This window comes from Tiliqua scincoides, chromosome 2 (genome assembly GCF_035046505.1).
Source record: "Tiliqua scincoides isolate rTilSci1 chromosome 2, rTilSci1.hap2, whole genome shotgun sequence".
NCBI classification, from domain to species: Eukaryota; Metazoa; Chordata; class Lepidosauria; order Squamata; family Scincidae; genus Tiliqua; species Tiliqua scincoides.
In genome coordinates this window covers 29,828,845-29,851,230 of record NC_089822.1, presented here as the reverse complement: position 1 = coordinate 29,851,230, position 22,386 = coordinate 29,828,845, and the positions used below count along the sequence as shown (strand labels likewise).

The window sequence follows — 22,386 nt, the reverse complement described above, 5'->3', positions numbered from 1 at the left end:
GATAAGACAGAGGCTCTCCTGGTTCAGAAATCCTCGATGCAGGTGCTGGACTATCAGCTTGCGCTGAATGGGGTTGCACTCCCCCTGAAGGAGCAGGTCCACAGCTTGGGGGTCTACCTGGACTCGCAGCTGCTCCTGGATTCCCAGGTGGCAGCTGTGGCTAGGGGGGCCTTCGCTCAGCTTCGGTTGGTGCGCCAGCTGTGGCTATACTTGGATCATACAGATCTGGCCACGGTGATCCATGCCACGGTGACATCGAGGTTAGATTATTGTAACATGCTCTATGTGGGGCTGCCCTTGAAGACAGTTCAGAAACTGCAACTAGTGCAGAATGTGGTGGCCTGGGTAGTTACTGGAGGTAGGCGGTTTGACTCTGTCAGTCCGCTTCTCCAGCAGCTGCATTGGCTGCCCATTCATTTCCGGGCCCAATTCAAGGTGCTGGTATTGACCTTTAAAGCCCTATACTGCTCTGGACCAGGGTATCTTAGAGATCGCCTACTCCCGTACAATCCGGCTCATCCTCTTAGGTCATCAGAGAAGGCCTTTTTACAAGTGCCGCCACCTAGGGAGGTACGTGGGGCGGCGGCAAGAAATAGGGCCTTCTCAGTAATGGCACCAACGCTATGGAATTTCCTTCCCCTTGACTTAAGAATGTTTTCCTCTCTTGAGACTTTTCGGCAAGGCCTGAGGACCCTTCTGTTTAAACAAGCCTTCTGAGTTCTTGGCCTTTTAAACACCTTTTCAACACCTTTTAATATTTTTTAAATACTTGGTTACAGGCCTGATTCTTTTATGATTTGCTGCTCTATGCTCTTTTTACCTGATTACTTTTTATCTGACTACTGTTTTTATGATATGTGTTATATGCTTTTATCTGTTTTTTAAGTTATGTTTTTAATCTGTTTTAACCTGTTGTAAGCCGCCTTGAGTCCCTTCGGGGGCAAAGGTGGGGTAAAAATAAAGCTGTTATTATTATTATTATTATGGCTGCATTGACCTTCCAGATGTGGGGCAGTGTGTCACAGGGACGGGTATGAGCACTATCTTAACTTCAGAGCCCAGGTCAACCAGGCAGGTAGACCTGGGCTTCCGGTTGAACTTGGGCTTCTGTGGCTGAGGTTTGCTGGGTGGGTAGACCTGCCTTGACTTGACTTGGAGCCCAGAGCTGCCTGCTGGGTAGACCTGGGCTCCCATTCTGACTGCCCTCTGGAGCTGCCTCTTCCAGGTGGGTAGACCTGGACTCCAGGTTTAACTTTGACATCCATGGCCAAGGTTTGCTGGGCAGATAGACCTGGGTTCCCACCCAGACTTGCAGCCCAGATTAATTTTTGTCATATGGAGGATGTCAAAAATTTAGGAGCCCAATGACCTTTGTACTCCACTGAGAGGTATTCCTTCTTTTCTCTGTGCAAAGTATATATTATCTGCTGTAGGTGGTTGTTTTAGTTTGACTATGAGAGGTTATTCAGTGGTGGTTATTGCTTACATTCTTACATAGTTTTTTCCTGTGGTGATTGCTGCAAAACATGCCTATATCATTTAAAAACTAAGTGTGTCTTTTTCTTCTGAACTGTCCTTATTAATATGCAGATATGATTTGACTAAAACTCACAAAGATTTCTTTAATTGGGTGACACAGCTGGTAATTCTGAAGTGTTGATTCTATAGTGGAGTTGAAACATGTTGCTGATTGTCAATACTGTGATGCTCTCAGAGAGATGCACTTTACTTCCTTCAGTAGTGATGTGTCCATAAGTTTACTGTAGTTTAAGTTTGAATAGAAACTCATGTGTGAGAGTGCAGTAAACCAAGAGCTTTAAACTAAAAGCAAAATTCTGATCTCTTTAGTATGCTAATTAATGCAAGAGAGAAATCTCAATTGGAGTGTCTATGAAGAGCTATTTTTAAATCTATGCTGCTGAACAGGCTCTGTTATTTTGTGGTTTAAGCAATTGTGTTAGTCTGTGTAGGATATTAAACTTGTTTTTTTCAGTACTTTAAACATTTTGCTATACTTAGAATTCATTCCTTTAAACAATGAATACTCTGACAGATTTTCTCCAGGAAAAGATAATAGTGCATTGTTGAGCATTTTGCAATAGTGCATTGTTGAGCACTTTCCACAAGGACATGAAGGGCACTGTTTTCGATGGCTCCACATCAGATGCCTTTGACAATCGAAGCAGAGTGAAGCAGGGCTGTGTTCTTGCGCCAACCTTGTTTGGGATTTTCTTCACTGTCCTGCTGAAGCATGCCTTTGGAACTGCAACAGAAGGCATCTATCTCCGGACCAGATCAGACGGAAAGCTCTTCAACCTCTCCAGACTGAGAGCAAAGTCCAAAGTCCAGCTGAAATGTCTGCGTGACTTCCTCTTTGCCGACGATGCAGCTGTCACTACCCACTCTGCCAAAGATCTCCAGCAGCTCATGGATCGTTTTAGCAAGGCCTGCCAAGATTTTGGACTGACGATCAGCCTAAAGAAAACACAGGTCATGGTTCAGGATGTGGACTCACCTCCCTGCATTACAATCTCTGCGCGTGAACTGGAGGTTGTCCATGACTTTGTGTACCTTGGCTCAACGATCTCCGACACTCTTTCTCTCGATACCGAGCTAAACAAACACATCGGTAAAGCAGCTACCACTTTTTCCAGACTCACAAAGAGTCTGGTCCAACAAGAAGCTGACAGAACATACCAAGATCCAGGTCTGCAGAGCTTGCGTCCTGAGTACACTTCTGTACTGCAGTGAGTCATGGACTCTTCACTCACAACAGGAGAGGAAAGTGAACGCTTTCCACATGCGCTGCCCCCGGCGCATCCTCAGCATCACGTGGCAGGACAAAGTTCCAAACAACACAGTCCTGGAACAAGCTGGAATCCCTAGCATGTATGCACTGCTGAAACAGCCACCTGTGTTGGCTCGGTCATGTTGTGAGAATGGATGATGACCGGATCCCAAAGGATCTCCTCTATGGAGAACTTGTGCAAGGAAAGCACCCTACAGGTAGACCACAGCTGCGATACAAGGACATCTGCAAGAGGGATCTGAAGGCCTTAGGAGTGGACCTCAACAGGTGGGAAACCCTGGCCTCTGAGCGCTCTGCTTGAAGGCAGGCTGTGCAACATGGCCTTTCCCAGTTTGAAGAGACACTTGGCCAACAGACTGAGGCAAAGAAGGAAGGTCCATAGCCAAGGAGACAGACCAGGGACAGACTGCACTTGCTCCCAGTGTGGAAGGGATTGTCACTCCCTAATTGGCCCTTTCAGCCACACTAGATGCTGTTCCTGAACCACCATTCAGAGTGCGATACCATAGTCTCTCGAGACTGAAGGTTGCCAACAACAAGAGCATTTTGATTTCTTGACTATTATTGTCTGTACAAGTCCTATACATGTAATTAAGGATTCAATTTAAAATGGTTAAGTCAGTAAATGTATCGGCTCAAAGTCAACCATCATTCACATTCAAAGCATTGTTTTGAATTGATTTCCTACATATATTGTGAGTTGATATAAAGGGACATGTCCTATTTTATAGGCCAGGATTTTGAGAGCTCCTTCAGATGTTCCTAGGGTGTGTTTAATGCAGTGCTTTAGAATGACACATGAGCATAAGCACATGACACATGAGCACCATGCTAGGTTCTTCAGTACTATGTTTCCCACAGTGGCCACCCAGATGCTTCTGGGAAGCCCACAATCAGGGCTTGAAGTCAATTACTGTATCCTCCAGAACTGGCTTTCTGTAGTGTACAACCTCTAAAATATGGAGATTCTACTTACAATGATGAATTACAAACTTTCTCCATAGAATACTCTAATGCTATTTTAAAGGCATTTAAACTAGTAACAATTACATCCCATGGATGCACTTTCACCTTCTAAACTCTTCTGCCAGTCAATTTCATAGAGTGACCTCAAGCTTTAGTATGATTAGACTACATTCTCAACATAGTTTCTCTTATGTTTGCCCATTTCTCCCCTCCCCCTCTCCCCATATGTTGCCTTTTGGAAAAGAAACTAAAGAGCCCCAAACATTGTAAACTTTTCTTGTAAGGGAGGTGCTATAGCCCCCTGATGCATTCTAGTTGACCTTGTGAGCACATTTTCTTGTAATATCACAGACTTCAAACGAGACAATGTGGAAGGGCTGCTCCTTGAGAAACGAGTTCAAGTGTTTTTTTTCCAAATTATAATTATTCCATCAGTGTTTGTAACACATGCATAGAGTGAAAAGATGGGTCCTTATGCCAAGAGGCTTACAGTCTATATATTGACTCAAGGGAAACAGCGGAGATGGATAAAAAATCGGTGTAACAGAAGGGAGGTATAGGTAGAGCCGCTTTATTTGTGATATTTTTAACCGCAAATCTGACTCAACACGGGTCCCCAGGACCTGCGTGGACCCAGACTTGGCCCCACGTGAGCCCTCTGGAGGCACTTCTGAGGCCCGTGGAGGCCGCGCACAGCTTCCACGAGCCTCACAATGGCCTCCGGAGGTCCTAGAGAGGCACTTCCGGTTTTCACTCGAAGACTGGAAGTGCCTACGTAGTACCTCCGGAGGCCATACTGAGGCCTGTGGAGGTTGCGCGCAACCTCCATGGGCCTCAGAAGAGCTTCTGAAGGCAACTGGAGCACAGCTACAGTCTCCTCCAGAGAAATGGCCTTCGAGGCTTTCAGGGGCCTATCGAAGATCCATGGAGGCTGCATGCAGCCTGCAAAGGCCTTGGAAAGGCCTCTGGAGGTCCTAGAAGGCAAAAACCGGATGTGCCCATCTAGGACTCCTGGAGGCTATTTTGAGGCCCGTGGAGGCTGCACGCAGCCTTTTTGGGTCTCGGAACAGCTCCGTACACGACCGGAGGAAGGCTCCAGTCATGTTCGGAGCTTGGTGGAACCCAAATTTCGCGTGACTTGGTTCCACGCAAAATCTGGTATTTGCGTGGGTTCCAGGAATGGAACCCTCACGAATAACGAAGCTCCACCTGTATATAAATTTTTTTTTTTTTTGTGAAAATAAGCCCATATGGCTGTTATATACATTAAACCTAGTTACAGTAGGGAAAGAAGACCAGTAACCCAATCCCAGGGCCTCTGAGAGGAGTTTTATCAGGGAGTACAAAACTTCTTTTGTGCCCCTTTGCAAAGGGTAGGGGTGAAACAGAGTGGGGGAGGGTGGTAACAGGCAAGCAGAATTGGGGGCAAGGAGGGGCAACAAAGGATGGGGGAGTCAGCTGGAAAAGTTTCTGGAGCCCAGGTCTACCCACCCATGTGGCATCAGCAGCTAGATACAGTAATACAGAAAACCAAACACACTCCTAAGTCTCTCTAAAATCATTTAAATATAGAAAATCATTGCAGAAAATTAGCATCCTCATATTTAGGCTCACACTCGAATGGAGAGTGTCCTGTGCATACCAAGATTTGCTTCTGCAGCAGCTGTAGTCTTGCAGCTGTGTCCCTGAGCTCCTGTACACTCCTTCATGGTAAGCAGATCCGCAAGCCAAAGAGCTCCTGTAGCAGTTCAGTTTCCTCTCAGATTTGACAGTCAAGGAATGTTAAGGAGTATCATGTATGCATTCCTCGGCCCAGCATTTATGGTGTGCTAGTAGCTGCAACTGCACACTCGTGGTAGTGTCCCCAGCATCCCATGTGGGCAACAAGTCTAAGTAGATAGGAGAATGTAAAATCCCAGGAAATATCTGGGTCCCCTCCTGTGGCTCCTGGGTCCCCTTTTTGACCGTGGACCTGGGTACAAATTACCCCTTTTACCCTCTCTCGCCTAGGCCCTGCAAATCCTGCCTAAATCCTGATGCAGTGGTGCTGGTGCAGCTTCCACTGTATTCCGTGGAAGATTTTCAGCTGTTGGAAGTCTCCTCAGGACAGTGGCATAGCTAGCAGGGGCGGTTCGCCCTAGGTGCCAGCCTTGGAAGGGGGATACTACGTGACCGAAATCGCTAAAATTGTGGTTGTTAGGTATAATGCCATCATGTTATATATCATTCAATGCGGAATTTTCAGTAAAATGCAATGAAAAAACCGGAGTGAAACATCTCAATTGTATCAAAAGTTATGGCCACAAAACCAGAGAACCAAAATGCATGGAACCCTATGGAAAGTGCAACTGAGCCATCTTATGCATTTACTTATGAGTAGGTGAACTTGCCTTAGTCCATCAGAAAGGGCAGGCTGAGGGGAATCCAATGACACCAGAATGGTCCCAATCCAATGAACGCAGCCCCCCAAAAAACACAGCCCCAAGGAAGGCTCTGAGAAGGAAGTCCCCTCCAAGCAGATGAATGTATTGAGCCCTGTGGAAGGCAAAACTAAGCCACGAGCTTGCAATTGCTCATGAGTAAGCAAATGTACCTTGGCTCGTGGTCAGGTCAAGCAAGGAGGAATGCAAGACCACCAGTATGGTCCTGATCTGCTAAAAGTGGAGCTCAACCAAGGCTCCAGAAGGCAGCCCCCCCAAATAATAAAATAGAGACTTGAGCTGGTAAGGTGAATTTTTTTTTATTTTAGACTTGTAAAGCTAGGTGGGTTCTGATAGTGAGATGGTTTAAATATAAAAACTTGAACTTGGTGTTGATCTCACAGATTTTTTTGGTGGGGGGTTGTTATTGCAGGCAGGCTACAGAGAAAATTCACTTGGTGGAACAGGGCTGGCTTCCCCTTATTTAATTATTTGTTTTTCTTTAATTTAATTATAATTTTAATTTCCTTGATAATGTCACTTTCAACCATGACATCACTTCCAGTGGGTCCTAGACTGTCATTCTAAAAAGTGGGTCCCAATGCTGAAAGTTTGAGAACCACTTCCTTAAAATGAACCAGTGGGGCACCCTAGTGACCATAATTATGACTTTTACGTATAACACCATTGTATTATATATACATCATTTGATGCAGAATTTTATCTGTTGCTTGTGGGGAAATATTTACTGCCTTTATTTTCTGGTCGTTATTATTCATGTCATAACTATTACTAACTCTCAGTCTCACCTACCTCACAGGGTTGTTGTGAGGCTAAAATAAGGGGCGGAACCATGCACACCACTCTGAACTCTAGAGCAAGGGTATTGGCAACCTTCAGTCTCGAAAGACTATGGTATCGCGCTCTGAAAGGTGATTCTGGCACAGCGTCTAGTGTGGCTGAAAAGGCCAATCCGGGAGTGACAATCCCTTCTACACCTGGAGCAAGTGCAGTCTGTCCCTGGTCTGTCTCCCTGGCTATGGGCCTTCCTTCTTTGCCTCTTTGCCTCAGACTGCTGGCAAAGTGTCTTTTCAAACTGGGAAAGGCCATGCTGCACAGCCTGCCTCCGAGCAGAGCGCTCAGAGGCCAGGGTTTCCCACTTGTTGAGGTCCATCCCTAAGGCCTTCAGATCCCTCTTGCAGATGTCCTTGTATCGCAGCTGTGGTCTACCTGTAGGGCGCTTTCCTTGCACGAGTTCTCCATAGAGGAGATCCTTTGGGATCCGGCCATCATCCATTCTCACAACATGACCGAGCCAACGCAGGCGTCTCTGTTTCAGCAGTGCATACATGCTAGGGATTCCAGCACGTTCCAGGACTGTGTTGTTTGGAACTTTGTCCTGCCAGGTGATGCCGAGAATGCGCCGGAGGCAGCGCATGTGGAAAGCGTTCACTTTCCTCTCCTGTTGTGAGCGCAGAGTCCATGACTCGCTGCAGTACAGAAGTGTACTCAGGACGCAAGCTCTGTAGACCTGGATCTTGGTATGTTCTGTCAGCTTCTTGTTGGACCAGACTCTCTTTGTGAGTTTGGAAAACGTGGTAGCTGCTTTACCGATGCGTTTGCTTAGCTCAGTATCGAGAGAAAGAGTGTCGGAGATCGTTGAGCCAAGGTACACAAAGTCATGGACAACCTCCAGTTCATGTGCAGAGATTGTAATGCAGGGAGGTGAGTCCACATCCTGAACCATGACCTGTGTTTTCTTTAGGTTGATCGTCAGTCCAAAGTCTTGGCAGGCCTTGCTAAAACAATCCATGAGCTGCTGGAGATCTTTGACAGAGTGGGTAGTGACAGCCGCATCATCGGCAAAGAGGAAGTCACGAAGGCATTTCAGCTGGACTTTGGACTTTGCTCTCAGTCTGGTGAGGTTGAAGAGCTTTCCATCTGATCAGGTCCGGAGATAGTTGCCTTCTGTTGCAGTTCCAAAGGCCTGCTTCAGCAGGACAGCGAAGAAAATCCCAAACAAGGTTGGTACAAGAACACAGCCCTGCTTCACACCGCTTCGGATGTCAAAGGCGTCTGATGTGGAGCCATCGAAGACTACAGTGCACTTCATGTCCTTGTGGAAGGATCTGATGATGCTGAGGAGCCTGGGTGGACATCCAGTCTTGGGGAGAATCTTGAAGAGGCCGTCCCTGCTGACCAGGTCGAAAGCCTTCTTGAGATCTATGAAGGCTATAAAGAGTGGCTGTCATTTCCTGCATTTCTCCTGCAGTTGTCTAAGGGAGAAAACCATATCAGTGGTGGACCTGCTGGCTCGGAATCCGCACTGTGATTCTGGATAAACGCTCTCTGCAAGTGCCTGGAGCCTCTTTAGTGCAACTCGGGCAAACAACTTTCCTACAACGCTAAGGAGAGAGATGCCACGGTAGTTGTTGCAGTCACCCCTGTCACCTTTGTTCTTGTACAGCGTGATGATGATTGCATCCCTCATGTCTTGAGGTACTTCACCTTCTCTCCAGCAGAGACATAGGATTTCATGCAGCTCAGTAGCAATGATCTCTTTGCAGCACTTTAGGACTTCAGCAGGGATGCTGTCTTTTCCAGGTGCCTTGCCAAAGGCAAGGGAGTCCAGGGCCACGTGAAGTTCTTCTAGGGTTGGTTCACTGTCAAGCTCCTCCAGCAAAGGCAGGCACTCAATGTTGTTCAGCACTTCTTTGGTGACTACATTTTCTCTGGAATATAGCTCAGAGTAGTGCTGCACTCAGCGTTCCATCTGCTGCGCCCAATCCTGGATGACATCGCCTGTGGCAGTCTTCAGAGGGGCAATTTTCTTCTTCTAAATTTTCTTTCTTCTTTCTTCTGTCTTCTTTCAATTTTCTTTCTTCTAAAATAAGGGGAGGAACCATGCACACCACTCTGAACTCTAGAGGAAGGGTAGTATTAAAATATTAATTATGACATATGGGTGACAAAAATTTATGGACCCCAGGTGTCAAATGACCTAGCTATACCACTGCCTAAAGGTAAGGGGACATTTGTCCCATTGCTGTGGGTTAAGCCACAGTAGCTGCTATGGATCAACTTGGACCTGTGCCAGCTGAATCACTGCTGCAAGTCCATGTTGCTCTGTGAAGGCAGACCAGGCCCAGGAAGGGACTCGGGTTTCAATATGTGCTGTAGACAGTTCCGCCTTCCTCCCCCAGCCACTGTTACTGCCTCATTCACCAGGTTCCCCGTCCCATTCAACCCCCTCCTACCAACCCTGCATGGGCTTACCTGCTCCGGCAAGGTCTGGTGGTGGGTTTGATGAGCTTGTCAGCAGAGTCTGCATTATGATAGTCATGAAGCAGTCTCCACTGGCGCAATGCTAGTTAGGCTGGGGATGGAGGGGGATAGAATTGGGGCAAAAAAGGCTCCAATCTTACACCTACTTTCCTGGAAATGAGTTAAATTGAATTCAGACTTCTCAGTAAACATGCTACAATTGCACTGTGAAGCAGTGATTTTCAGTTTTTTTCATCTCATGGCACACTGCCAAGGCACACATCAGTTTTTTGACAATTGACAAGGCATGCCCATTGATAGCAGGGCTCACCTTCTCCATGTGGCCCTGCTAACAAATGATCCTCCCTGAAACTCTTGTGGCACACCTGCAGACCATCCATGGCACACCAGTGTGCCATGGCACGGTAGTTGAAAATGGCTGCTGTAAAGCCAAAGCTTCATGTGAAAGAAGCGTTTTAAAAAGGGATTTGAAAAAAGTAATGAAGCACCTGGGACAGCCAAAGAAAATGGATGGAGTTTTTTTTTTTACAGAGCAGGGGTCCTTTGAACCAGATGGGGATGGTGGAGCTGGTAGTGCAAAGGTAATTAGTGGGATATGAGACCTGAGAGGTTGGGGGGGGGGGGGAGCCATGGTTGGTCTTTGAAAGTAAGGATGGTGTGCTGGATCTGGGAATGAACATGGAACAAGTGAAGGGATTTAAGGAATGGTGTGGCATAGTTGGTGCTATAAGAGGTGTATTGTCTTAGGCAGCAAAGTGCTGAATGGAGGTGAGAGAACTTAAGAAGAGCCATTGTAAGATCAACAGGCAGCTGCAGTAGTTAAGAAGAAAGACAACCAGGGTGTGAACTAGAGTTTTTGCTAAGGGCCAAGAAAGAAATCCAGATTCTTGTAATATTGTAAAGAGAAAAGAGACGTGATATGGCAACAGACTAAGTATGGAGATTGATGAAGAGAGAAGATCCCCAGGCAAAGGCAAGAGTATGTGCCTATTATGCAGACTGGATGGTGACCTTACCAGTGGATTTGGAGAAAATAAGAGGAGAGTGGAAACTACATAGGAAGTTTGGTCTTAGGTATATTGAGAATCCAGGCTGAAACATTAGACATGTGGAGTGGATGGTTCAGACATTCAACAAATTATATGTGCCTATTACGCATGTTGCAATCTTCTGTAATTGGTGTTTATAAGATAGTACCTGAAAGTCTCTAAGAGTCTCTCTAAAAGTGCACTGTGCTTTTTTCTCAGCCACCACCAGGAAATGTCAAAATTCCCAATGTGCCCAGTACACAGCCAGCTATAATGAAACCAACTGAGGAACCACCTGCTTATACCCAAATTGCAAAGGTATATCTAATAATACTAACTGAGAAAACTGAAAATGTGAGATGCAATTACTTCTTGTGCTCTTTTATCTTTGAACTTATTTTTTCATAGGAACATGCATTGGCCCAGGCTGAACTTCTTAAGCGGCAGGAAGAATTGGAAAGGAAAGCAGCTGAGCTAGATCGTAGAGAAAGAGAAATGCAAAGTCTCAATCAGCAGGGAGGTATGCCTTACATCTCTTGTACAAAGACAATAGGCTGCAGTTCTCAAAATCACTTGTGCCTAGGGAAATCATTGAAGACAGTGTCCACAGTTTGTTATATCTGAGCTTCAAGGCTCATATCAATCTTTTAAAACGCAATAGCGACTGAGGTTGCAATCCTATACATGCTTACATGAGAGTAAGACCCATTCTGTTGAACAAGACTTCTTTAAACTGGAAATGCAAAGAAGCATTGTCTAAGTTAGAAGCTGGAATAGCTAGACAAAAAGCAGTATTATTTGAACAAAAATCTCTAAATTGTCATAAATAGTGCTGCCGCCACCACTATTTTTATTCAGGATTGAACTCCTAATAGGTGAGTACTGGGATTGCGGCATTTATTATAGTTTTCCTATTGGAGATGAAATTTGTATGCATTGTAATGATTGAAATGCAATACATGGTGCAGTGAAAGATCCACTTGAACAATATAAGATGATATAAAAATGTGATGTATGTCGTGACCTTACTATTCAGCAGAGATTTTGTCTTTGGTCTTTCAGGAAGAAAGAACAACTGGCCACCACTGCCTGGAAATTTCCCAGTAGGCCCCTGTTTTTATCAGGATTTCTCAGTAGATATCCCCGTAGAGTTCCAGAAGACAGTAAAGATTATGTACTATTTGTGGATGTGTAAGTAAATGCTAAAGAATGTGTACATTTGAAAATCTTGATGTTACTTGGTAACGTTGGACCACTTACGCTCTTACCTGACCTACATCACAGAGTTGTTACAATAAAATTGGGGTGGGTATGGAGAAAAAACTGTTTATCATCCTGAGCTCCTTGGAGAAAATGCGAGATATAAAAGTTAATACTTGTAAATTTGTACGTGGTGGTAGATGTCAATGAAACATAGTTGCCAAAAAATAGTATGCAGAATTTATGATGCTGTTTTATACTGAGAAAAACCCAGTGGCATAGCTGAGGCACCTGCTGCCTGGGTTCAGAAAATTTGGCCCTCCCCACACACACAGTGAAATTGTAATTAATTGATTTATAGATAATTAATTATTTAATGTATCACTAATTCAAATATATTATTAGAAGCAGTAATACATTATCAATCTCTTGCCATGAAATTCTTCATGCTCTGACATCATAATTTAGATCAGGGGTGTCCAAACTTTTTGACAGGAGGACCACATCTCTCTGCCACTGTGTCAGGGACAGGGGAAAAAAGAATTAATTTACATTTAAAATTTGAATAAATTTACATGAATGATATTAGAGATGGAACTTATATGAATGAATGAATGAAGGTCTTGCACAAGAAAGGTTGACCTTTCCTTTGCTGCCACAGCTGCATCACAAATGAGAAACAGCAAGCAGTGGAGGGAGCCTTAGCCAGTAGCTCACGCAAGAGGTTTGACAGTCGTTCTCACACTGAGAGCAGTTGCGTTGAGCCAGTGTGGGCTCCAGCAAGTCTCTGGAGGGCCAGAGGTTCATTGGAGACGGGGAGCTCCCCATGGGCTGAATTGGGAGTCCCAGAAAGCTGCAAATGGTCCCCAGGCCGGGGTTTGGGCACCCCTGATTTAGACAGTTGAGGGAAGAAATGTAATAATATCATGTAATAACATGAAAATGAAACTGAAATATAAAAGTTGACAAAGGGGGATGAATGAATGAAAAAATGAATAAAAAACTAGTAAATTCAACAACTCTTTCATAAATATTTCCAAACAAAACTGAATAAATTTAGGCTGTGGATTATAAGCAGTAAAATCAACAATGACAAATATTAAACAATGGAGTGAACCCGATGCAACCCTCCCTCTACAAGTCAGCGCAGAGGCTCTATGCAGCCTCTGTGGGCCAGCACACATCTCTGTGCCGGCCCAGCTGATGCCTAAGGAGGCAAAAATGTGCTTTATGGCACATTTGTGACTCTCCTGGGCCAGCGTAAGGAACTTGTGCTGGCCTAGGGGACAGTTAGAATTGCTCCCTTAATGACCCTTAAGGGCTTCCATAGCTTTGTTTAAAACATAGGCTCTCAGAGCATGTAACTGATTTATGGCAACAGAGCAAACCAGCGATAAGCAAAACAGGCAAGATAAGAGGTGGTGTGGCTCTGTTGATGCTGTGATGGTGGCACTACCGCCCCTGAAGGAGTGCTGCCCAATATCACAGGATACCCCTGACCCTATGGGAGCTATGCCAGTGGACAAACCATTTAGCCAATATCTATTCTGATAGCCTAGCCCACTGCTCTTCACAGTCTTGGATTGGAAGTGGTCTTTCCAGCCCAGCTGCCTGAGACCCTTATAACCAGAGTTGCAGGATCTTGAACTTTTGTCCTTCTGCACTTAACCAGGTGCTCTTCGTATTATTATGCTTTGCTTTGTCCCCCTTCTACCACTACATTTGCTTCTATTCACATGAATAAAGCTATGCACTTCTTTCCTGATTTCCAAAATATCTTCAATTGCATGTACACTGCCTGTAACATTTGGAGATGCCCTCCAGGTAATTGCAGGTATAAAAAGTTTGAGGGAAATGTCAATTGGAGTTTGACAAGGCAAAGGTTCATAATGACTTCCTTTGAGCTTTAGCAATACAACAATATCCAGAGTAAAATGAACTGGCGGGGTAGGTTGTTGGATGGTTGTTGATTTATTTCTTGCTCTGTGGAATATGTGATTAGTTATTCTGGATTTAAGAGTTTTCCTAAAACAATTTTTTTGTTCTAAATTTTAAAAATTAGCATGTTGAACTCCATCATAAGTGACACAATCAAACTAACAACTTGATTCAGTAGGCTCACTTAATTTGTACCATGCTATTAAAGTGAAGGTAGTCTCTAGTACTTAACAAGTGGAACTGAATTGGTAACCTTCCAGAGGAACAGACACCCTTGAGCCTCTGCTATCATGCTGCCTTTACTTAACTACAATCTTAATGGCCTTTTTGTTGATAGAAAGCTGTATTTCATGGCTATCCATAGTTGTTCATTGTTGCACCTGGGGCAGGCAACAGCTGCCAACACTATAGCATCATTGACTAGTTGAGGCTTAATAATAGTGTGATGATCAACTTTATTTCAGTTTGTTCATCAGTTTATAAAATAAGGATGTGAAAACAGAGTATAACACACTTGCCTAGAATTAAGTTCCACTGGAATCAATAGGGATCATTTACAAGTAAATGTGGTTAGGGTTGACATCTGAAATAAAACTTGTTCAAGCTCTAGACAGTGCTACATAGGTGGTAACTTTTTTCCTGTTCTACCCTAACCCAGGGTCCTAGATTGCTAGAAGGCGACAAATAGGAAGTAGAGAAAATTTGCTTTTTGTCAATTCTTTTTATACTTGTTTGCCCAATTCTGGTTTGGCAGCCAGTAGTTGCCAAACCAATAGTTTCTGAAAAGCTGGATCTGCCCTCTGTCCAAGGCCTCTAACATGGTGACAACTGTCCTGTGGTAGTAGCATTTTGTCCTTTCATTGGTCTGTCAACAGAATGTGGCTCTAGAGCAGGGGTTGCCAACCTTTCAACTTAAGGGCTCTTGGACCTTTAACAAGGAGGGAATTTTAGCAAGTGCAGCTTGTCATTTGTGAGATGACAAATTGCACATGCTGAAATTCTCTTCTCTACACAATTGTTAAAGGTCCAGGAGCCCTAAAGTTGAAATGTTGGCCACCCCTACTCTGGAGGTTGTGGAAGATGCCTCCTGCCCAGGCTCTGGCTATCGGTCTTAGAAAGGATTTGCCAATCCACTTGGTGTGGATTGAAAAGCACCCCAGAGTCCTGGACCATGGCTGAGCGAAGAAGCAGAAGGAAAATTAATGGTAAACAAATTTTCTGTTAACTTTTAATCTATCAGAAATTGCAAGTGAGTTGAGCAGTGTAGTCTTTTACTATAAATAAGTATAGAGTAGGGTGCCTGCATGTATTTAGGGGACTGGTTCTTAGATAATTAAATAGTATATGCATAAATCTATGTACCTAGTAATTACTGTAGAAGTGTCAGCTATTACAGCAAGAAGCATTGTAATGATGCCTTCCTTTTTTTCCTGGAAATTGTTAACAATATGTAGAATTGTTATTGAGCAAAAAACCTTTTTATATTCTTCACTCATTGTCTTAAATGATTAAATTTTTATTTATTCAGTTTATACCCTGCTCTTCTCTCAAATGGGCATCCAAATTGGCTTATAAAATATTAAAATAGTAAATAATTAAAAAATAACAATATATACACATAATGCATGATTTAAAAATAACACAATTGAAACTATTAACATAAAAAGTTGCTAATGTTTTAATACTGCTGTTAAAAAGTAAACTTCAGATTAAGATGCTAAAAGAATTCCAGGAAATCAAAGCACTGTACTCTAAGTGGATTTAATCTTAAATCAAAATGTTTAAACTGCCAAGAAAGAAGGCATGTTAAAATTGCATTCTTAAATTTATATATTTCCTAAACAAGCATACATATGTATTGCTATTGCAGTTGGAGTCTTAGTAATGCATTGGGATCATAATCCATCCCTGCTAATTGGCAAAGAGGCACCTTTTAAAGTGGTATCCTCTTATATTTAGCAGCGGGAGAGCAACTGTCCCTCTTCACCATGGTGTCTTCCAGTGGCTTTTGCTGGTGTCACTCCTTCTCTTTTTAGGCTATGAGCTCTTTGGGGACAGGAAGTCATTTATTGATTTTGTTTTGCTAACTGCTTTGTAAATTTTTTGTTGAAAAGTAGTATATAAATATTAACAACGACATTAATAACTTCTGGTTCTACAGTATGCATGTCGTTTATACTTAAATTTTATGGAAATGGGAGCAGTTGTGATATGAAGGATTTTTAATATTGTTTGTTTTGCTTTATTGTTGTACACTGCCTAGAGCTCCTATATATAGAGAGAGAGATATAAAGGTGGGATATAAATGTTTGAATATAAATATTTAAAAAAATAGTTCTGCTCACAATCTATGGAAATGTTGAGGTGAATTATTTCCCACCACCTAGCTAAATTACCATTTGTATTAAAAGCCCTGACAGCAACACTCAAAGACACATTTTGTGGAGATCTCAGCAGCAACTGTTACCTTGCAGATGCCTGATCTCGTCTGATTTTGGAAGCTAAGCAAGGTCAGGCCTGGTTAGTACTTGGATGGGAGACCGCTTGGGTCTGTAGTCTTATACCATAGTCTTTCGAGACTGAAGGTTGCCATCCATTTTTTTCTTTAAACAAAGAAAAAAGGTTCCTCTAAAGGTCTTTACTGAGAGGTGCTGTTAAGCCTAGCCATCTGCTTATGTGTGAGGTTGCAGGTTTTTTTTTTAGAAATTTGCAGCTGCAAATGGGGTGAATTCGATCCCAGAAGCCGAAGCATTTCTCAGCATGAACTATGATGAAAAGCACCATTTACTGAATCACAAGGAAGGTTCTAACTGTAGAAAAAACAGTCAAACTTTTAAATTTGGGTTTATAATGGACTTTGAAGACCTGAGGGATATCATTGCTTTCTAGAACAGTTTGTGGTATTAAGAAAAGTGAGAACTCTTTTCTGTTACCACTGAGTTCAATGGGGCCCCCCATAAGTATATTACAATTGACAATCCCTGAAGCCAGCAATTTTCAACCACTGTGCCATGGCACATTGGTGTGCCGTGAATGGTCCAGAGGTGTGCCATGGGAGTTTGGGGAAGGGCCATTTATTTATAGGGCCATGAGGGGATGTGAGCACCACACCAGCGGTGCATGTGCCTTGTCAACTGTCAAAAAACTGATGGTGTACCTTGACAATTTTAGCACCTTGTCAGTGTGCTGTGAGATAAAACAGATTGAAAATCGTTGCCATAACCTATAAGAATACACATTAGTTTTTCACTAGATTTATCACTGAAGGCCCTGAAATGGCCATATGGCCATTCAAATGTTGTCATAGTTGTGGGACATCTTTATCATGAAGTTCCAAACACTGACATAAACATTTATAATCTTTTTATTTCACACTGAGGAGGTCTCTAAAACCCTGCTTTCGAACCTTGGTTTGTTAGGATTTCCTTGAAAACCATTTTTGACTAAGATATCAGTTGCATTAAATGTCCTGTTTTACTTATTCTTTATTAAACCCAATTTTAAATTCAGCCAATTTTAAAAAATAATCTCTTATCTACTGACTGCAGTAATTGAATCTAGATAGAACATGTAGTGGAGCAAGCATACTCTTAATACTTCTAGAATTGTTGAAATTCATTTTTAATATGCCTGTGTTTTTGTAGTTCATGCAGTGACACTATTTCTTAACATCTTTGGATGTCTGGCCTGGTTTTGCCTTGAACCTGTGCGAGGAGTTGACTTTGGATTGAGTATTCTCTGGTTCTTGCTTTTTACTCCTTGCTCATTTGTCTGCTGGTACAGACCACTTTATGGAGCCTTCAGGTAACAATTTCCATCTAGTGTGGAATTCTGTTAAAGGTTTATGTAATTTAATTGCTTTTTAATCTTCTGAAACTTCATTTAAGTTGGTTTTACAACTTTTAATTTGAATTCTTGTAAAAAGTGTGGTCATTTTCAGAGTATCTCTGCTTTCAATGCATAATTAGTGGTTTAATTTTTAGCTTCTTGCAAAGATTGCTACAATATTTCTATTTGCTGTTTGGTGTGGTGAGTGAGCCTATATAGTGTTCAACACAAGTGCTGTGTGTGATAAAATCTACTGTGTTTAATATTAAAGGTCACAATTGGTTTAATTCTTCCACTCGTACAGTCTTTAATCTTACTATTTTCATTAGCTGTATTCAGTTGAATCAATTAACTGTATTCTAGTTATGGTGCACTGAATTATGTTGCAGAGCTCTACAGCTGAAGCATCGAAACATTGTAAAAATCTTAAAGTGTAATACAGGGGGGCCTCGGTATCTGCGAGGGATCTGTTCTTGGACACCCCATGAATGCTGAAAACCGTGGATAACAAAATCCGTTTCAGCCCCTTAAAGCCTCTGAAGGCAACTGGAACTGTGCTCCAATCACCTCTGGAGGAATTTCTGAAGCCTGTAGCGACTGCATGCATCTGCCCCTGGCCTCTGTGGGCTTCAGAATGGTAGTTTCAGGCTGAAAAACGTCATCTCTGGTTTCCCTCGGGAAACTGGAAGTGGTGTTATTCTTTTAAAGTCTCTGGGGAGGCCTGAAGGCTTCAGAAGGCCCAACCTGAACCCTCCGAAGGCGACTGGAGGGCTGAGTCTGGCTCAATGCGGAGCCAGATCCATGGATATAAAATCCACAGATAAAACCTGTGTTGTCAGTTATCTTTTTAAAGCTAGATAAATATTACATAGCAGAAAAAAATTAGAAATATTTTGTTTATATACAAAACTAGGTTTCCTAACCCCCATCCCTCACCCCAGTAATAAACAAGCAAAAGGAAGAACTCATTAATTTTTATACTGGACCTTATTTCCTTCCCCTGGTTTGAGTAACCCTAGCACAATAGCTGATGTTCTTTTTCACTGCTGGCCCTCCAGGTAGTTCCATAGATACAATAAGTCTTGAGCTGGGGCTCAGCAGTGGTGGAGAACCTTCATGGTCAGAGATGTGATGTTGCAGTAAAGGTGCAGGTGTGCAGCTCCTATGTGACTGGGACTGCTCAGCACTTCATACCTGTTACAGTGGTTTGATTTTGACAACCCCAACAATCATAGTTTGTTTGGCTCTCAAATGAGCTGAAGAGCCCATGTATACAACTCCCTTGTGTCTCTAGTTAAATGTAAAGCTTTCTAATTAGACACAATTTCCCATGACATCTGAACTAGAAAACTGTGGTTTTAAGTACAGTGGACCAAAAAAAGTATGCTCGAGTCCACTTGTAAAATTGTGCAAAAGTGCTTGAAATGGTAGGTGCAAAGCAAAAAAACACAGGTGCTTCAGATAGATCTAGTTCCAGATCTGATTCTGCTACAGTGGGGTATGTGGAATTTTTATTTGAAGTTCATTTTTAAACTTCAAGACCTGCATTTTGAACATATTTGAAGTCCCATATTTGGTTGAAACAATGAGTTTGAGGAATGAGTTTAAGGAATGAGGAATGAGTTTGAGAATGAGGAATCCATTCCTACAGGATCAATGAGTTTGATCCTGTAGGAATGGCAGGCCCACTGTATTCCCAGTAAACCAGGAGTAAAATCTCTATTGATCCTGGCTTGATAGTTTCGTTTAGAATTACTTAAGCCGCAGTTTCTGATTTAATATCTTGGAAAACGGGGGCCAAAAAACCAGGAAGCCTTGCATTCAACCTGGAGCAGAAGTGGCAGAGGAGAAGATGCATATAAGCTTGTTCACAGTTTAGGAAACCATATTTTCTGGACTGTTTGAACTGGATTATAACCGAAATTAAACTAAATTACACCACAGTTCTATGCATGTCTACTCTGAAGTAAGGCCCATTAAATTCAACGGGACTTATTCACAGAGAAATATAGAATTTCAGGCTGAGGCAGGTTGCTTAGTTTTGCTTGGTTTGTTCCCTTTCCGAGAATTAGGCTTTCAAAATAATTTTTAGAAATGGGATGGATAGGTAGCCTTTTTACTAATAGATATGGAGAAGAAAAAAGCAGTTGAAGATACTGAAACCCTTTCACCTGAGTCCTGGGAACTCAAGCTGGCCCTGAATTTGTCCCTGAATTCTGAGGCCTCCTGTTTGAGTCTCACCTCTAATTTATTCTTTGCAGGCTTTAGCTTTCTTAGAGCTGATAAATAAATCATAAGATTTTCCTCCTGCCAACCTGATGCCAGCTGTGCGAGAAAACGGGTTACAGTGGTGGAATAAAGAATTTATTCAGTGGAATAGGAAAAAATTGAAATAAAAAGGAATAGCCCAATAACCAGAAATGTTTTGCCAACAAGCTAAGATCATTTTTGTTGCAGTGCCATTTGTTGGAACCTGTGAATAAGTGCTGTTGCCTTTTGCTTTTTAGCCTGTTATTTCTGAGACTTGACTTTTCTGTAGCTGTTTCTGTGCTAGCAGTATTTAATTACTGTAGTTTGGTCAAATTGCATGGACAGCTAGATCCTGGAACAGTATTTCCAAAAGTCAGCAGCTCTGTTTCCATGGAAATCTGATGTAGTAATAGAAACTGTGTGTAATATGTGTGTGTGTGTGTGTATATGGTGTGTGTGTATTTTTTAGGTTGATTATTATGCTGGCAGAGATGCCAAAGTAGTAATGTTTGACAAATCTTGAGAAGGTATTTGAAGTATGTGTTTCTCTCTCTTTCAGGAGTGACAGTTCTTTCAGATTCTTTGTCTTCTTCTTTGTGTACATTTGTCAATTTGCTGTTCATGTACTTCAAGCTGCAGGGTTCCAAGGATGGGGCAACTGGTAAGTTACCTACTTTATTGTTAAGCAATACATTTAATGTTGCAGGGTGTAATAATATATCACTTCTACAACATGTAGAGAACTGATGTTTGTCTTTGAATGTTGTTTGGTTGATGGGAATCATTGTGTAAGGTAAACAAGTGTTATCTGTCTGTGGTGGATGGCTTTCAGTTGAAAAGCTCCAAAACTTATTGCTACCAAGAGGTTTTAGCTTGAATACCTGTGGATAGGTGATGCTTAAGCAGCCAAATGTAACAAATCTAGATTGTAGGGCATCCTTAATGTACTTTAATCCTAAAAAACATTTCTATTTTATGATGTAACCCAGTGGTTCTCAAACTTTTCCAGCCTGCGGCTCCCCTGATCCTTGTGGCCATTGGCCATGGCTCCCCATTACATCACCTCACCGCAGTTACCCCCCAAATGGGGATGAAGGTGTTATAATTATATAGGTGTTATAATTATACAAATGGAGCTCTGCAAATACACCAGAAACAAAAAACAGCTGCCAGCACTCTGAGACTGCAATCCTAACCACACTTACCTGAGAGTAAGCCCCATTGAACAAAATAGAACTTCTGAGTAGACCTGGTTAGGATTGTGCCCTGAGTTTGTTAGCAGCACACCTGGAGGGTTTTGGAAAGGGAGAAGTGATGAATTTGCTGGGGGAGGGGAAGACTTTGTTTTGCATATATCTGCTAATTGCAAACTGGAATGAAACTGAGACCCAGAGACTGTTTGACCTCACTTTCCTGGGAATAAGTCCATTGAACACAATAGAACTTACCTCTAAGTAGAACTGGTTAGGATTGTGCCTTTTGTCTTATAATAGCAGCCAACATGGGAAGTCGTCCAGTCCCCCATCCCCCCCCCCCGCAGGAGGAAAAAGGGGGATGGCTGAAAAGGAATGGGCATTTTTATTTTTTAATCAATTTTTGGAGACAAAGCCTGACCGATCAAGAGTGGTTTTTTCTTTTTTGAAGGGGGAGGAAAAAGAGAAAGGTGAAGATCCTTGGTTAAGCTGACACAGACCCCAAGCCTATGTAGGTCTACTCAGAAGTAAGTCCCATTTGAATCAATTGGGCTTACTCCTAGGAAAGTGTGGATAGGATTGCAGCCACACAGAGCAAGATTACAACTCACCCCCAGAGTAGATGGGGGCATGCTCACACACACCCCAACATGCAGATGCCACCCCTATTCCCCCCAGCCAAGACAGAGAAATGCAGGCTGTGGCATTTGGCCCCCTCCCCCCACAAAGAGCAGGCTGGGCTCCCTCCTTCCCAAGTGGAGGAAAGCACTGCTTCCCTTCCAGTTTGAAGCCTGCCAGGAGTGTGCCCTGCGCTGATGAGATGCAGCACCTCTGCTGCTGCCCAACCAGCCTTTTCTCCCTCCCCCTACCATGTTTCCTATGCCCTCCCCACCTCACACTGCCCCACTGCAGAAAAAGCAGCAAGTTCACAGCCCAAAGAAAAAGAAAAAAGTTCACAGCTGCAGAAAAGCAGCAAGTAGGGAGGCAGCATGTGTAGCTGAACCGAGCAGCTATGGTCACTTCTCTCCCCAAGATGCCTCACAATGCCCCTGGGCACTAGCCATGCCACCCTAGGGAGCCCGGATGCACAGATTGAATACCTCAGATGTAACCAGTGAAAAGTGATATATAGATGCATTGGCGCCTGCACCATATAGGCCGGCCCTGCATAGGATTGGGTCATTAATGTAGTTCGTGTGTCTTAGTGTAATGAGGCTGGATGATCAATATTTGATTTATAACCAAACATTTTTCTTTCTGCATAATTGTATAATGTTCACTACACATGATTCTAATATTCAGTTAGCAGAATTCTGAAATGTATATGAAGATATGTAATAGAAGAGGTTTGTAGTACTGTGCAGTGAAATCCCATTAAAAATACTGCCATCTTGCTCATCTTAATACTTGGTACTTTAGAGTATTCAAGCACCTTATATATATTTTTCAAAATTTAAATTAAAAGATTT

The 22,386-nt window shown here is 42.8% G+C and overlaps 1 protein-coding gene across 1 annotated transcript in view; it reads left to right on the top strand.

The window, feature by feature from the left end:
* SCAMP1 (secretory carrier membrane protein 1) overlaps positions 1–22,386 on the top strand; it is a 52,346-nt gene that overhangs the window by 20,278 nt on the left and 9,682 nt on the right. Inside the window, exons 3-7 of the mRNA XM_066615288.1 lie at positions 10,728–10,826; positions 10,917–11,028; positions 11,571–11,699; positions 17,291–17,450; positions 20,284–20,385. Of these exons, the coding sequence (XP_066471385.1) occupies positions 10,728–10,826; positions 10,917–11,028; positions 11,571–11,699; positions 17,291–17,450; positions 20,284–20,385 (602 nt within the window). The remainder of the gene's footprint in view (positions 1–10,727; positions 10,827–10,916; positions 11,029–11,570; positions 11,700–17,290; positions 17,451–20,283; positions 20,386–22,386) is intronic.